The sequence below is a fragment of the Cyphomyrmex costatus genome, unplaced genomic scaffold (assembly GCF_001594065.2).
Source record: "Cyphomyrmex costatus isolate MS0001 unplaced genomic scaffold, Ccosl1.0 scaffold666, whole genome shotgun sequence".
Classification (NCBI taxonomy): domain Eukaryota; kingdom Metazoa; phylum Arthropoda; class Insecta; order Hymenoptera; family Formicidae; genus Cyphomyrmex; species Cyphomyrmex costatus.
In genome coordinates this window covers 677,116-691,323 of record NW_017280229.1, presented here as the reverse complement: position 1 = coordinate 691,323, position 14,208 = coordinate 677,116, and the positions used below count along the sequence as shown (strand labels likewise).

General features: G+C 33.3%; 5 protein-coding genes across 5 annotated transcripts in view; 2 read left to right on the top strand and 3 right to left on the bottom strand.

The window, feature by feature from the left end:
- Window positions 1-457: 457 nt before the first annotated feature.
- On the bottom strand, window positions 458-901 carry LOC108780048 (histone H2B). The gene has a single exon (XM_018547627.1). It carries the CDS (start codon window positions 845-847, stop codon window positions 476-478), a length of 372 nt encoding a protein of 123 aa, XP_018403129.1. The 5' UTR covers window positions 848-901; the 3' UTR covers window positions 458-475.
- Window positions 902-2,631: 1,730 nt separating this feature from the next.
- On the bottom strand, window positions 2,632-3,006 carry LOC108780043 (histone H2A). Its single transcript, XM_018547620.1, has one exon. The coding sequence runs from the start codon at window positions 3,004-3,006 to the stop codon at window positions 2,632-2,634; it is 375 nt and encodes a 124-aa protein (XP_018403122.1).
- A 2,077-nt stretch (window positions 3,007-5,083) lies between these two features.
- Window positions 5,084-7,113, top strand: LOC108780064 (glycerate kinase). The gene has a single exon (XM_018547651.1). It carries the CDS (start codon window positions 5,084-5,086, stop codon window positions 7,094-7,096), a length of 2,013 nt encoding a protein of 670 aa, XP_018403153.1. The 3' UTR covers window positions 7,097-7,113.
- Window positions 7,114-8,157: 1,044 nt separating this feature from the next.
- On the bottom strand, window positions 8,158-12,541 carry LOC108780047 (small G protein signaling modulator 3 homolog). Its single transcript, XM_018547625.1, has 15 exons — window positions 12,473-12,541; window positions 11,849-12,030; window positions 11,605-11,703; window positions 11,333-11,496; window positions 11,057-11,267; window positions 10,838-10,968; window positions 10,524-10,757; window positions 10,338-10,432; window positions 10,103-10,248; window positions 9,899-9,996; window positions 9,649-9,828; window positions 9,403-9,513; window positions 8,802-9,112; window positions 8,479-8,639; window positions 8,158-8,397 (listed from the first exon to the last, which is right to left on the bottom strand). The coding sequence occupies exons 1-15, from the start codon at window positions 12,539-12,541 to the stop codon at window positions 8,205-8,207; spliced, it is 2,385 nt and encodes a 794-aa protein (XP_018403127.1). The 3' UTR covers window positions 8,158-8,204.
- Window positions 12,542-13,954: 1,413 nt separating this feature from the next.
- The window catches only part of Usp47 (ubiquitin specific protease 47), an 8,577-nt gene continuing 8,323 nt past the window's right edge, over window positions 13,955-14,208 (top strand). The window contains exon 1 of the mRNA XM_018547619.1: window positions 13,955-13,973. The gene's annotated coding sequence lies outside the window, so the exon portion shown is untranslated. The remainder of the gene's footprint in view (window positions 13,974-14,208) is intronic.

The window sequence follows — 14,208 nt, the reverse complement described above, 5'->3', positions numbered from 1 at the left end:
TTCAACATGGCACTACACTGTACGTATTGATATACATTAAAAGTTGCTCTATATAAATATAACATACCTAAATTTTTATATACACACACACACACACACACACACACACACAATAAACATATATGATCGATTTTGACAATAAGAGTACATGTAAATTCTGTTAAATAACGTAACAATATTATTCAATATTTAATCGTAATTAAATTATCTATATGTTAATCTGATGTAAGTCAAATAAACGATAGAATTCGTTATATAGACAATATTCTAAAATTATATAAACTTAATAATTTCAAGCGAAATATCAAATGTTGAAAAAAATGTTGCTACAATTTATTCTTCAAAATTTTGTCTACGTAATCACTAAAAATAGGGATATGAATACAGACTTGAGAGAAAAAGAGAGATTTCCACGTTTTGAAGATTTGTTGGCCCTGAAAAGGGCCGATGTGCAAGATGTTGTGATTTTGAATATTCACTTGGAACTAGTGTACTTGGTAACTGCTTTAGTTCCCTCACTGACTGCGTGCTTAGCCAATTCTCCAGGCAAAAGAAGTCTCACCGCAGTTTGTATCTCACGAGACGTGATCGTCGATCTCTTGTTGTAATGCGCCAATCTTGACGCTTCGGCGGCAATTCTCTCGAATACATCGTTAACAAAGCTATTCATGATACTCATAGCTTTGCTGGAGATTCCGGTGTCGGGATGTACTTGTTTCAACACCTTGTAGATGTAGATAGCGTAGCTCTCCTTCCTCTTACGCCTCTTCTTCTTATCGGTCTTGCTAATATTCTTCTGAGCCTTGCCCGCCTTCTTCACCGCTTTGCCACTAGCTTTAGGCGGCATGTCGAAATGAACAGCAATGGAACTCTCAGTGTACGAGTTGTGAACCCAACGAGACCTGAGCGTCGATTGATTTTGCTCGGCTCTCGGCGTTCTTTATATACGAAACGGAGAAGCTAGGCGTCCACCAATCACAGCGTGCAGCAACTGCTGCGTAGGGCCGACCTCGTCTCATTGGTGCGCTGTAGAAACAACTGTCTCATGCTTTTGGCATTGAACTAACAGGATGCTCAAGTTAAACTTTGTGTTAAAATAATTTGTTGAACAAAATAGGCATGACAATTTAGTAACATTCGTCTTAATATGACATGTAAAAATGTATCAAAATTGCGTTGAGTTATTAAACTGTACTACTTTTAAAATAACTCTTGTCGACGCGAAACCTATCTTTCAATTAAACAATTAAATTTACGTACTTTAACATGATTTGACGTTTGTTACAAAATTTCAAGTTTCAGGTATAATTATATTGAAATGAATTACAAATAGAATTATGTAGAGTTTTTCATGATAAAGTTAGAGATGTAAGTTAAAGGAATTGTATTTTGCGACAGTTTATATATAATTTTCATCATTTCTGCTAATATTAATAGAGAAAATAATTATACGCTCCAGAGACTGCAAAACGTAAATCTAAATAAATGTGAGAATTTGATTTATGATGTAAAAATTGTGTGAAAAGTATAAAGTAACTCATGTTTCTTTGTCTGACCACATTTGACGCCCGAACAAAGGCAGGACATTCTTTCTCTTCCAACGCCATTTCGTGATACATTACGTCGAGAATCGAGACGATTTTACGTGTCCTGCCTGATGTTGAAACATTTTCAGATATTTATTTACTCTTTGTATTTATCTATGTAAATATGATATGAACAATATTGGAAATTAAGAAATATATATATATAATATCCATTATTATATATTTTTCTCGTTTCTATTATATATTTATTATATTTAGCAAAATTTATAAATCGATCAAAATTATAAAATATATAAAGAAGCTAGTTAATAATATTTATAAGTAACAAAAATTAAAAACAGTATTTATTTTAACATCTCTAAAATGAGACATTGAACGATTGAATTTCAAAGATAAAAAAGTAGACGTTCGTAATAGAAAATGAACAGATGAGATACGATCAATTTGATATTAATGTTGGAATTACAGCAGTCATAAAATATGAAAATATACGACTAAAGTAAAATATTCAAAACGTTTCATACACGAAACAATATTGATCCATTATTACAAACAAATAAGTAAAGCGACCTCGCGAGTAGAGATCTCGGTGCTTAATATTTTTAAATAAATTTTATAATCTGTTTCTAGTTTACGCAACGTTTATGCAAACTGCGCACGGATTATTTGTTGATTTTGAAACAGAATCCTAAACTAAAACTGAAGTGTTAAATGAAATTTATAAGCAATTTAATAATATCAGCATTTTTAACTACCGTAAAGAAATTAGAGAGTAGAAGTGGAAATAGTAAGTAGAAGTAGATAAATAAATAAATCGAATAAAAGAAAAATCTTATTTTCATAAACCGATCTTGATGTGTGCTTAATTACATAAATTTATATTTTTATTTCTAGAAGCTGCGCACTAATGTGATTTATCAAATCGAACAACTTATAATATAATGTTGAATACGTGGATAGGAAAAATGTATAAACATTCATTATAGAGATGATGAGGTATCAATGTTAAACAGGGTATTCCTTCATTGAGAAAATTTTGTGGCCCTGAAAAGGGCCATTTGTTGTAAGAGATGTCAGATTATGATTATGCTTTCTTTTCGGTCTTCTTAGGTAGCAATACGGCCTGGATGTTCGGCAAAACACCACCTTGGGCAATGGTCACGCCGGACAACAGCTTGTTCAACTCCTCGTCATTGCGGATGGCGAGTTGCAGGTGACGAGGGATGATCCTAGTCTTCTTGTTGTCACGGGCGGCGTTGCCAGCCAACTCCAATACTTCAGCGGCCAGGTATTCCATGACTGCAGCCAAGTAGACCGGTGCACCGGCGCCGACGCGTTCAGCGTAATTTCCTTTCCTCAGCAATCGGTGAATACGACCAACGGGGAACTGCAATCCCGCCCTGTTCGAACGGGACTTCGCCTTTCCCTTGACTTTGCCACCCTTTCCACGACCAGACATGATGCTCGATTAACGAAAACGGATATTCCTTCTTCGCAAGAGACGAGAGATTTGTGACGCTTCGCCGGCCGGGCACTCCCTTTTATACCCCGCGAGGATAGCTGGCTCCCCACCAATCGGCGTGCGCAGCTGCTCTCCGACCTGCCGATTGGTGCGCTGCAGCTGACGCGAAATGGTATATATAAGATAGCTCTGCCCTGCGCTCGATTTCATTTCTTCGTGAGCATCGAGAGCGGTTAGAGCGAATGACCTTTGTATTTTTTTTTTGCAAAATGGAAAGAGTCGAATTTCGTGCAGTAATCAAACATCTATATATGAAAGGTTTAACGCCAAAAGAAATTAAAGCCGAGTTGGATAATGTTTATAGCACTAAGCACATCTGCACTAGCGTTTGCGACGGTATAAAATTGGATGAATGAATTTAAACGTGGTGTCGTACATCCATATATGATGCACCTAGTTCGGGACGTCCGATTGAGGCTACTACGCCAGAAATCATTGATAAAGTCCATGATATTGTTTTGATTGATCGACGAGTAAAACGTGATCGACGATCATGTTTTGTGAGATGCTAACTGCGGTGGAGCTTATTCTTTTGCCTGGAGAATTGGCTAAGCACGCAGTCAGTGAGGGAACTAAAGCAGTTACCAAGTACATTAATTCCAAGTAAATTGAAATTAACGATAAAACGGACCTTTTTAGGATCAAGAATTCGAATGTTGACTTTTCTCTGAACTTCGCATTTTTAAAACTTTATTCTACAGAACACCAAAGATTTATGTACCCTAATAAACTCATTCAGTTTATATTGTAAATTTTTGATGTCAAGTATGATAATCTAATTCAAAAATTCACTTATTTGATATATAAAAAGCTATATAGCTCCTCTCTATTTATTACAAAATAATTCTCTCTAATCTTATTAGAATGCAACATTATTTTGAATTTAGGAAATCGAAATATGATATCCATGAAACGATTTGATATTTAGTTTTAGAAATTCCTTTTTGTTTGTACATTTATATTGTACAAGTAAAATAAATTATAAAATACATTATAATTAAAATTTAAATAGGATTATAAAATATATTCCACGTAACACCAACTAAATTGTATTTATATTATAATTCGCATTTGACATAAATATATTCTACATATAATATACTTGGTGTATACATAATGGTTAATAAGATTATTAATTTATAAAGATAATAGATATTATCTTTTGATTCTTGTCGACTACCTAATTATTTTACATTTTTGTTTTATTAATTGATTCAATTTTTACAAACATTAATGTATATTTTTCCATTCATCAAGTTATATTAATTTTATTAACAATAAATTTTTAAGTGTACCTATATTTTATTTCATTCGTAGATAATATACACAATGTATCACAAATATTTTAGTCTAATGGATAAATTCGAGTTTCTCGGCCTTATTTGTCATTATTGCCGAGGAAAGAGAGAGCATGCTGTTCGATTCTCTAACATAGGATTGTCAATCACGAATTGTAGGTCGACAGTAGGTTTCTTTCTCCGACAAGAAGTAGCCGTGAAAGTAAGATTAACAAACTAACGACTGTATTTTGCAAGTTAAATTTTTATGTTTGGCACTGCCAAGATTACATACTTTCATATACGAATGTTTGATTAGCCAGACCACGATCGTGCCGTTCTCGAAATAGACTCCGAACAATAATTAAATAATTGCGTAACGCACGTGCGGAGTGATAGAATCATGTGTTTCGCGAAATTTAAAGATAATCGAGATTGTCTAATTTAAATATCACGTAACGCGTGACGTGAAACTATTCGTGCTTATCTCGCAGGAAGTCTCACGCTGCAGTTCGAGTCGATGCGTTAACGGTTAAACAATCGATTTATAATGCGACGGAGAGTAATATTCCATAAATTCATTTTACAGAGGCAAGTGTCTTGATTCTCGTCTGCTTGACTGCCAAACGCGTCTCGGGGAAACGTTTCGTTTATGTTTATTTTCATTTTCCAGTCGTACGGTTGCTTTTCGTCCTAACCTCTCAAAAATTTCCAAGTGTACAAATTCGAATCGCGGTATGGCAACGGAGACGAAATTCCTGTCGGAGTCAAGAGCCGTTCTAAGAGATATCTTTCGTTCCGCCGTGAAAGCGGTGTCGCCGAGCGAAATTATAAGGAGGAGGGTGAGACTCCGAGGTAACGCTTTGTACGTCGACGAGAGGAATTTCCCGCTTAAAGGTGACGTTTACCTCGTCGGATTCGGTAAGGCGGTTATGGGGATGGCTGTGGAGCTCGAGCGAGTACTCGGCGACACTTTGAAGAAGGGCATTGTCAGCGTGCCGAGTATGTCGAGGGACGCTATGTGGGCCTCCGAGGATAAATCTAGCTTCCCTAAGTTGCACAACAGTAGGATAGACTATCGCGAAGGTGGCGTCAACAATCAACCTGATGCCAGATCGTTGGACACCACACACGACATTATAGACCTGGTTGAAAAGTTAACCGAGACGGATACTCTGGTAGTATTAGTGTCAGGTGGAGGCTCCGCATTGCTGTACATGCCGAGGCCCGTCCTGGCTCAAGAAGACAAGTTGGAACTTTGTAAGAAGCTCCAAAACGCAGGTGCCGATATCACCGAGCTTAACACCGTGAGACAAAAGCTGTCTCTGGTAAAAGGCGGTGGTTTGGCACGTATGGCCTATCCCGCGTCCGTTGTTACGCTGATATTGTCCGATATTGTCGGTGATCCTGTAGACTTGATCGCCAGTGGTCCTACTGTTTATAATCCGAGAACACCGGAGCATGCTGTTGCCATTTTAAAGAAGTATAACTTGTTTCAGTCACTTGAGGGTAACTTAAAGACTGTTGTAACATCCAAGGAGCCGTTTAACGATAAACCATTGTTAAATCCAGCTACAGCTAAAACTGCCACTAAACAATTCAAACACGTGACGAATATAATTCTAGGAAACAATACAATGGCTCTTGAAGCTGCGAAACTTGAAGCTTCGCGCAAAAAATTGACTCCAATAATCTTAAAGAATAATGTCACGGGAAATGTACAAGACGTTAGTTCAGCGTATGTTCACTTAACAAGTCTGATATGTCTCGTTTTACTAAATGAGCTGGAGAGACAAGAATTTTACGACAAAGTACGGACTATGTCAATACTTTCATTATCTACTGACAAAGTCGACGAAATCTTTCATCATCTTATTGGCAATCTCGATGGTATAGTTTTAATCGGAGGTGGAGAACCTACGGTTGTGGTAACAGGTCACGGAAAAGGCGGTAGAAATCAGGAATTAGCTTTACGTTTTTCACTAGATTGGTTAGCAAAAATCAAAACTTATCCGCGATTTGCCGAGTACGATGTGATTATGCTCAGTGCAGGTACCGATGGTCAAGATGGTCCTACCGATGCAGCAGGTGCATTTGGCTATCCTGCTATTGCGCCCGTAATGCACGATTTTTATACAAAAATTAAATCTATGACTACCAAAGAAAATGCACAGGAAATAATGACAGACAGGAAAATGCAGGATTCGTACAAACGACAGCAAACGAGTAGATTTGTAGCAGAATCTAATGTTGAACAAAAAGAACGAGATTGCAGTAGCACGATAGAAAAATCTTCTCGAGAAGATGTTAATGAACATATCGATCATTTAGTATTAAAGACAATGGAAGTAGAACGCATGTTACCTGAAAATGTCTTAAAAGAAAACGATACGTATAATTTTTACTCGCGCTTTAAGAAAGGGACAGACTTAATTAAAACGGGAAACACTGGTACTAATGTTATGGATTTACATTTTATTTATATAAAAAAACGGCCGTGCAAGTGTGAGATTGATTCTTCTGATAAATCAATATATGAAGAAGATATCTTGAACATACACGATTTACACATTGACGCATTGACTATGGAAAAGTACAAGGCTGCATGTGCTCCCTTAAAATTCAAGAAAGACGAACTTTTACAAACTCCATCTTTAACTACTGAAGCAAAAGCGGAAAAACCGTTTCTAAAAAGTATTGATAAAAATTTTACAGATATGTGTTGTACTAAAAAACGTAAAGTTGATTAATTAAAAGTATATCAAGAATACATCTACAAAAAATCCTACATTATATTATCATTACATAATTACGTTGTATAAAATAAATTACATGTTTAATATTTCACTTTGGAAGAAAATAGATAATTTACATTTTGTAAATACTGAAAATTTTTAAATATATATAAAATATTTCAATTATATTTGTGTATCAAAAAGGCACTGCTTAAAAATAAATTTTTTAAGCTACATTCCAAAACATCCTCTCCGAGGAAAATTTTAATTGATAATATAATATTTGTACTATACATTACATGTACTATATTTTGAGTAAAATTATTCTGGGAAAGGACGTTTTAGATTGTGACCTTAAATTATAACATTGCTACGTAACGTATCTATTTGCTTGAAGATGACAATATATATTCTCTATATATATATAGATATCTACAGAGATTGTATAATATATATTTGTATATATGTATTATATTGTTTGTTGACTATACCGACATTTTTTCTTATAACGAAAAAATATAAAACTAATATTTCATAAAGGAATATATAATTACGTAATAACATTTATATAATTAGACACAATATACTTTGGTAGTCTAATACTTTCTATCCTAATACTTTTATTTCGTACATATCATATTGTTATTCTCTGTCAATTATTTTGGTATAGATACCGAATTACTTTGATGGGAACTTTTAAAAGCTTCTTAAAATATTATTTGCTTGCGTATCTAAAGAGAAGAAAAAATTTAATATATAAGTAGAGTCTTTTCTTTCACTGTTTACTAAGTGTCTGTGCAAATAAATAAATATAAACTTTCTTTTATAATGTCTATAAATTGTTATATAAAGATAAAAACGAGATTATTCATTTTTTGTACATTACATTTCTTAGTCATTAGTGTGCATTAAACTTCAAAATTTTAGACGCTAAAAATCTTTGTAATTGTTAAGATTGCTGTTATTTATAAAAATCTTTAAATCAAAATATATATTTCAGTATACCCTGACTTTTTTACTATGTTAATAAATTAGAGACTAGAAATGGAAAATTAAATCCTAAGTTTTTGGACGAAAAGCAGAAGATTAGTATAATCTTATTAATTGTTAACTATCTTATCTGCTAAAGATCCCAACTAAATAAATGATGTTTGACTAGCATATCGCGAACTCCATCTTTTAAAGGCTGCGATTGTTCCTTTTTGGGCGGTAGTTCCCAGTCGGGATTCAAGTTAAATGCAAATTGACTTAATATTCTTAATTCACATTTTATTTGCACCCAACCAGGACTATTTATGAAGCTCCACGGTTGATACCTAAAAGTTACATATTCTATTATATAACAGGAAATAGATATTATATATTGTACAGCACACATGTAATTTGTTTACACTTACCACTTTTGCACTACTTCTACACAAGAACATAAGACTTCTAGCCATAAATGAAGTACTTGTTCGTTTAAACCGAGACAGATCAGCGAACGTAATTTAACATCCATCTGAGCGTGTGCATTGTCGTGTGTTAAATTTACAGATTGAACACAACGATACAATAACTGAAAAATTTCCTTTATTATTTATCGAATATAAAAAGCCCAAGAAAGAAACGTTAATGATGTGAACGAAGAAACACGTGATCAATTGCGGCTTTTTCCTAAGCTTTTTAATCAAATATATATGCGAGAAGAATGACAATAAATGAATATAATCTGTGATACCTCTTCTGGCGTGAGAACTTTGCCATCTTCATCCAATCTGTACGTTTTGCATAGCACTAGTCGACTATAAACAGAGTTGAAATCTTTTTCCACTTCTCTGTTAGAAGCTTCTTCTATGAATAACCACGGATGGCACGGTCCACCCAAAAATGATGGTCTTTTCATTCCATGCTCTAAGACTGCTTTCATAGTGGGACACAATGTACCCCTTACTAAATCAGTAACAGCTTCGCTAACCGCATCGTCTCCAGCGCATGTATATTGTTTACTTCGTTCATCTAGCAATTCTACAAACTTCGCAGGAAACCATCCTAGAAATATATAGTTAGATTAAAATATATTTAAAAAAATTATCATTTAAAAACCAAGAAAATAAGATAATTTACTTTGAACATCTGCATGATTATTATCAGTATATATCACAGAAAATAGCAAAGAAGATAATATAAAATATAAAGCATACACTAAGAAAATATCAAAAATTAAAAAATATAAATAATTAAAATAATAAAACTAATTATTGTTTGAAAAAAATTAACATAATTCTTATCACAAATTCATATATAATATGCAACATTTCAATTGTAACATCTTATATTACCTCTCAGTCCATTAAGTTCTCCTACCCAGCAATGTTCATCTTTTTGACTAATGATTGTAATTATATCATTTTTTCGGAAACCAAGCTCGTCGTCATCGTGTCTCTCAAAATCTGTAACAAAATTAATAGTATAGAACAGCATTTTTCATCATTTGATTCTTTCATCTTCATTTAATTTATTAAATTGTATGAGAATTTTTATAATTTTTTAATAAAGAGATGTCTTCTATTAGAAAAGATATTTACCTAGTAAAGCTTTTGATCGTCTTTTCCGTGTCCGTGACACATTAATATAATTGTCATGGTCTTTTGCATGACTTTCCATTGTATAATCTGCTATAAGAACAATATTGTTTAATTTTGGATCAACATTTATGAAATGTCTTGCAACTTGTAAAACAGCTTCTCTTAGATCGACGAGAATTTCTAAAAATTCATATGTTAATTAGATAAAGACAAATTTTATTGAAAGTTCTACATGGTTGTGCATGTATACCTGTTTGGCGAATATTTTTAGATTTTGCATCGTCTTCGTCATCATCGTTTCCAAATAAAATTGTTTGCAATATTGATTTGTTTCGTTTCATTTGACGTCTGTAAAAAAATCACAAAATATATAAAAATATAAAAATTTCAAATTATTGTGAGCGTGAATTATTATTAAATAAAAATTACATAATGCATTTTTCATCACTTATACCTATTCAAATGTTGTTTCGGCAAATTCGGTACTGCGTCCGGATTCCCTACTAATCCACCTTGATCAGCCATTAAATAAGCTAAGTGGCGACGTCGGTGAGTTTCAACTAATACATCTGTCAGTGATCCACTAACTTCTAAGGATACCTGAAAAATATATATAGAATTTATATTATAAAAACAGACTGTTGTGTGTTGTAATTATTATTTATAAAATAATTTCAAGAGAAATGTACGTTGAATAATTGGTCCACATCATCAATATCTCCTGGTATATCTGAGAGAGCGTTAAATATTTGTGCAGAGTTCTCCAATTGTCTCAAGTCTGTTTCTGAAAGAGAAAAAAATGTTTTTATAAGCATGTGAAATTGTATAAAATAACATCGATTGTTCAAAATATAATATATATTCAAAATATATACCTTTTATCTTCAACATCCCAAGCGTAATTTGAAATAAAACTATAGATCCATCAAAAAGGAACATATCCCATATTCGTAATAATATTTTCATATGCACGACTGATGCAAATAAAGTCAAAAACCAGTGCAGAGATATAAGACTTAATTCTATGTCATGTTGCATCAAAACATGATCAATGTCAGGAAGATAATTAGTTACTAACGTGCGAAGTACTTTTTGGTCAGCTTGAATACCTATGGAAATAATAATAATTTAATATTACACACTAAATTTTTGTAACTTTAAATATTTTAAGATGGGTAAAATGTGTTACCTAGTAATGTCGAAGAGTAATAAGAAGCTGGTAACAAATCTTCCACTATTGTTGCCATCATCCAAAATGCATCTTCCTCTTCCAAAAGTAGTAATAATGATGCTGCCATTGTACCAGTACCTTGACAGTAACTTGATAGGATAAAAATTCTATATTAATATTATGTATTTAACTTAACAAAATAATTTTAAAATTAATTATATGTGTATTTCTCCTTACCCAATATCAGGATATAACCAAGCTAAGGCACGCATGACGCGTCTTAAACGGGGTATACCAGTACTATGGAGATGGCTGAAACACGCATTAGCTGGCATAATGCGGAGGAGATCTTTTTCTATTTGCTTATTGGTCATTAATGCATCATTACTTGAGGCTTTCACTATATCTTTGTACATTATTTCCGATGAACACTTTTTCTGAAGTGCTCCTGTAATTAAAGACGTATTTTCATTGTAATTTGTAATTACAAATTTGTATTTTTATTGCTTATACCTGACATACGCATCCAAATTTGAGGTCTCAAAGAATGAGGTATGCCATGGCGAACCATTTCACGTAATTTATCTGTACGTGGTAGACTTTGGTCTACATTTTGCGAGAAAAGTTCTGCCATTTCTTTATTATAGCTGAATTCCAGAAGAGCGACCCATTGCAATCTAAAAGAGCAAATCCATACGTTTCAATTTTTATATCTTTATTACAAATATAATTGCAACAGTTATATTTTATTAACTTTATGTTATGAAAATATGATTTTAATTAACCTGTGTTGAAAATCCTCAACAAATGGTATTCCTAGCAATTTTTTTGAATTTTGTTCTGGGCCATCTTCTTCTTCCACACGAAAGCCAAATTCATCGAATCTAGATTAATGGAACAGTTATAAATATTAATTTATAACTGCAAATATTTGTAAAATTATTTTGCTGTATTTTTTATAAATAAAGTGTTTTATATATTAAAAAAAATGTATTCTTTTATATATTATTTGGTACATATAAATGTTACCTATATTCAGGTTGTGAATTTGGATCATCAGGTTGATTCAATTTAGCTAAGATATCTTGCGGCCACATGGATGGAGTTAATGCAGAAAATGGACCACCTGGTGCTGGCGATAAAGACTCGCCACACAAACTTCCAACTTCTACTTCGTACTCATCTTCAGAGATAGCTGTTTCTATTTTTTTCTAAAACATGATATTATATTTAACAAACCTAAAACACATGCAATAATAAATGTAGAGAAATTTTTACTATATCAATGTTTTTCGAGAAAGTTTTTCCATTAAGAAAATTGTTTAACTTTCTATTACAATTCCCAAGTTGTATATCAATTTTATTATTTATTTTTTATTAATTTTAATTTTCGTACAATTATTTTTTAAATTTTATTTTTTATACATTCTTCTTCTCTGTTAAAGTTGGAGTCTTTCTAGCATTGTAATCACCTATTCGTTTCTGTTTTATTTAATATATTTGTACATGTTGAGTACATGAAAGAACCACAATAAATCTTTGAGAAACGATTTGGGTAGTGAGGTATTGACCGAATTTGATTCCACATGTTAATCTATGGCAATTTCGCAGAAGTCAACCCAATTTCGTAATGCGACTCCAGACAGTACTTACGCTATGTTCCTCTTTCCCGACGTAACCATCGTGATCGCGAACATTGAAAAACGATTTGGCCAGGTCCATGGTGTGTCCCTGATGTAGTCTCGATTCGTCGACACGTCAAATCCCCATTGACATCTCCCGTGCGTCGTGGCCTGTCAACGTTGCGTGGGTTGCGCCATGGTATAGCACTATGGAGTAACGTCATAACAATAAGAAAAAAAAAGAAAGCGACTGCGTCACACATACGTAGCGTCATCTGGGAGCTTTCGTTTCAAAATCCAGCCAGGTTGAATAAAAAAGTATACAACACGTACATACAATAACGGATATTCCTCGTAAAACATTGAAATTATTTCGTATTTTATTATCGGGATTTTAATTGCACTTTATATCTCTTTTCAGCTTTCTCCAAGTTTTCTAAATTAAATCCAATCACCGTTATCAGAACCATATGAACATAAATTTTGTCCGCTAAAAAAAGAAATAGAATCTGTTGATTTATTTATATTGTCATATGGGAACAAAAAAAAACACAGGAAATGTCATTCGTCTGTGACGTACTTCATGTCGTAGCTTCGACAATTCGTGCCTCACATTCTAACGCGATATTCTATGGTCTTTACTGTTAATTATTGTTAATAATAAATTCAATATGATTTAATTAATTATCTACGCAAGTAAATAAAGCTATTTCAGATGAATAGCCTCTGTTAATTATATTTATACAAAATCTATATTGAAAGAGAAATTATAGTGTACATATATATATCTTAATATATCTTTTTGCTTCATTAACACAATTAATTCAATCATCTTATCTTCAATCACACAGATCATCGATACATCGAAAGGAAAATCAAAAGAATTAAAGTTAGGGGATAACGCCACCCCTAAGGTTAAAAAAAACTTTTTTTTGCTTAAATCATTTTAGTTTATAGAAATATGACAATGCCCGTTTAATCACTCAGCGCTTGAACAGTGAAAAGTTTCTAGGCACCGGCTATTGTGAGTGGTTGTGGTCAAACGGGACGCTCCTGAAATTTTTAATTATGATGTATTTTTAGAAAATTCAAACTGTAGAGTGTTAAAGTTAACTAAATGAACCGTTTCTCGATTTACGTCCTACGTGAACAGCAGCGCAGGCTGTTCAGAGAAGTCTGCTTTTTCCGCAGGTATTTATACACCGAGAATTACATTTGGCTAATATAATATAGATGTTATTACTTATACTAAATCAAAAAATATAAATAATTTTGGAAGCGTCACGGTCCTTTTGTGTTTATACGACGCTATTGACGCATTTAGTTGAAAATCACATGTGTCTCACTGTTCTTATGATAAATATTTTGGTAAGTACAATAAATATAAATATTTTGATTACGATAAATATTTGGAAAGTTTTAAACCTCATAGTGTGGACCCTGTACTTGCTACAATTTTTGCCAAAAAACAGATGTGCGGCGTGTCAAAAAGAAAAAGAAAAAAATTCCAGAGGATCGTATCTTCAAACGAGGTAAAAATTACAGAAGTGAGCAAATTCAATAGACATGTTGACCAATGAGATTATTACAAATATTCGAGTGAATCGCTCACTTTCGTAATTTTCAGCAATTTTTTCACGTATCTCAAGATACACAATCGACCCCCTGTCTGCCGAGATCCCGTTACCTGCGTTAACCTCCAAAAGGCAACAGTAGGTCGCAGCACCGATCGGTCATTTGCTCTGCCCCGTTTCACCCCCCCCCTCC

Coding starts and splice junctions, on each gene's coding strand:
- LOC108780047 (XM_018547625.1), bottom strand. CDS start 12,541: ATGGACCTGGCCAAATCGTTTTTCAATGTTCGCGATCACGATGGTTAC. Junction 10,433..10,523: donor TGGGATGTTGAAGATAAAAG/GTATATATTTTG, acceptor TTTCTCTTTCAG/AAACAGACTTGAGACAATTG. Junction 9,113..9,402: donor AGAACTTAATGGACTGAGAG/GTAATATAAGAT, acceptor ATATATTTCTAG/GATGGTTTCCTGCGAAGTTT.
- LOC108780048 (XM_018547627.1), bottom strand. CDS start 847: ATGCCGCCTAAAGCTAGTGGCAAAGCGGTGAAGAAGGCGGGCAAGGCT.
- LOC108780043 (XM_018547620.1), bottom strand. CDS start 3,006: ATGTCTGGTCGTGGAAAGGGTGGCAAAGTCAAGGGAAAGGCGAAGTCC.
- LOC108780064 (XM_018547651.1), top strand. CDS start 5,084: ATGGCAACGGAGACGAAATTCCTGTCGGAGTCAAGAGCCGTTCTAAGA.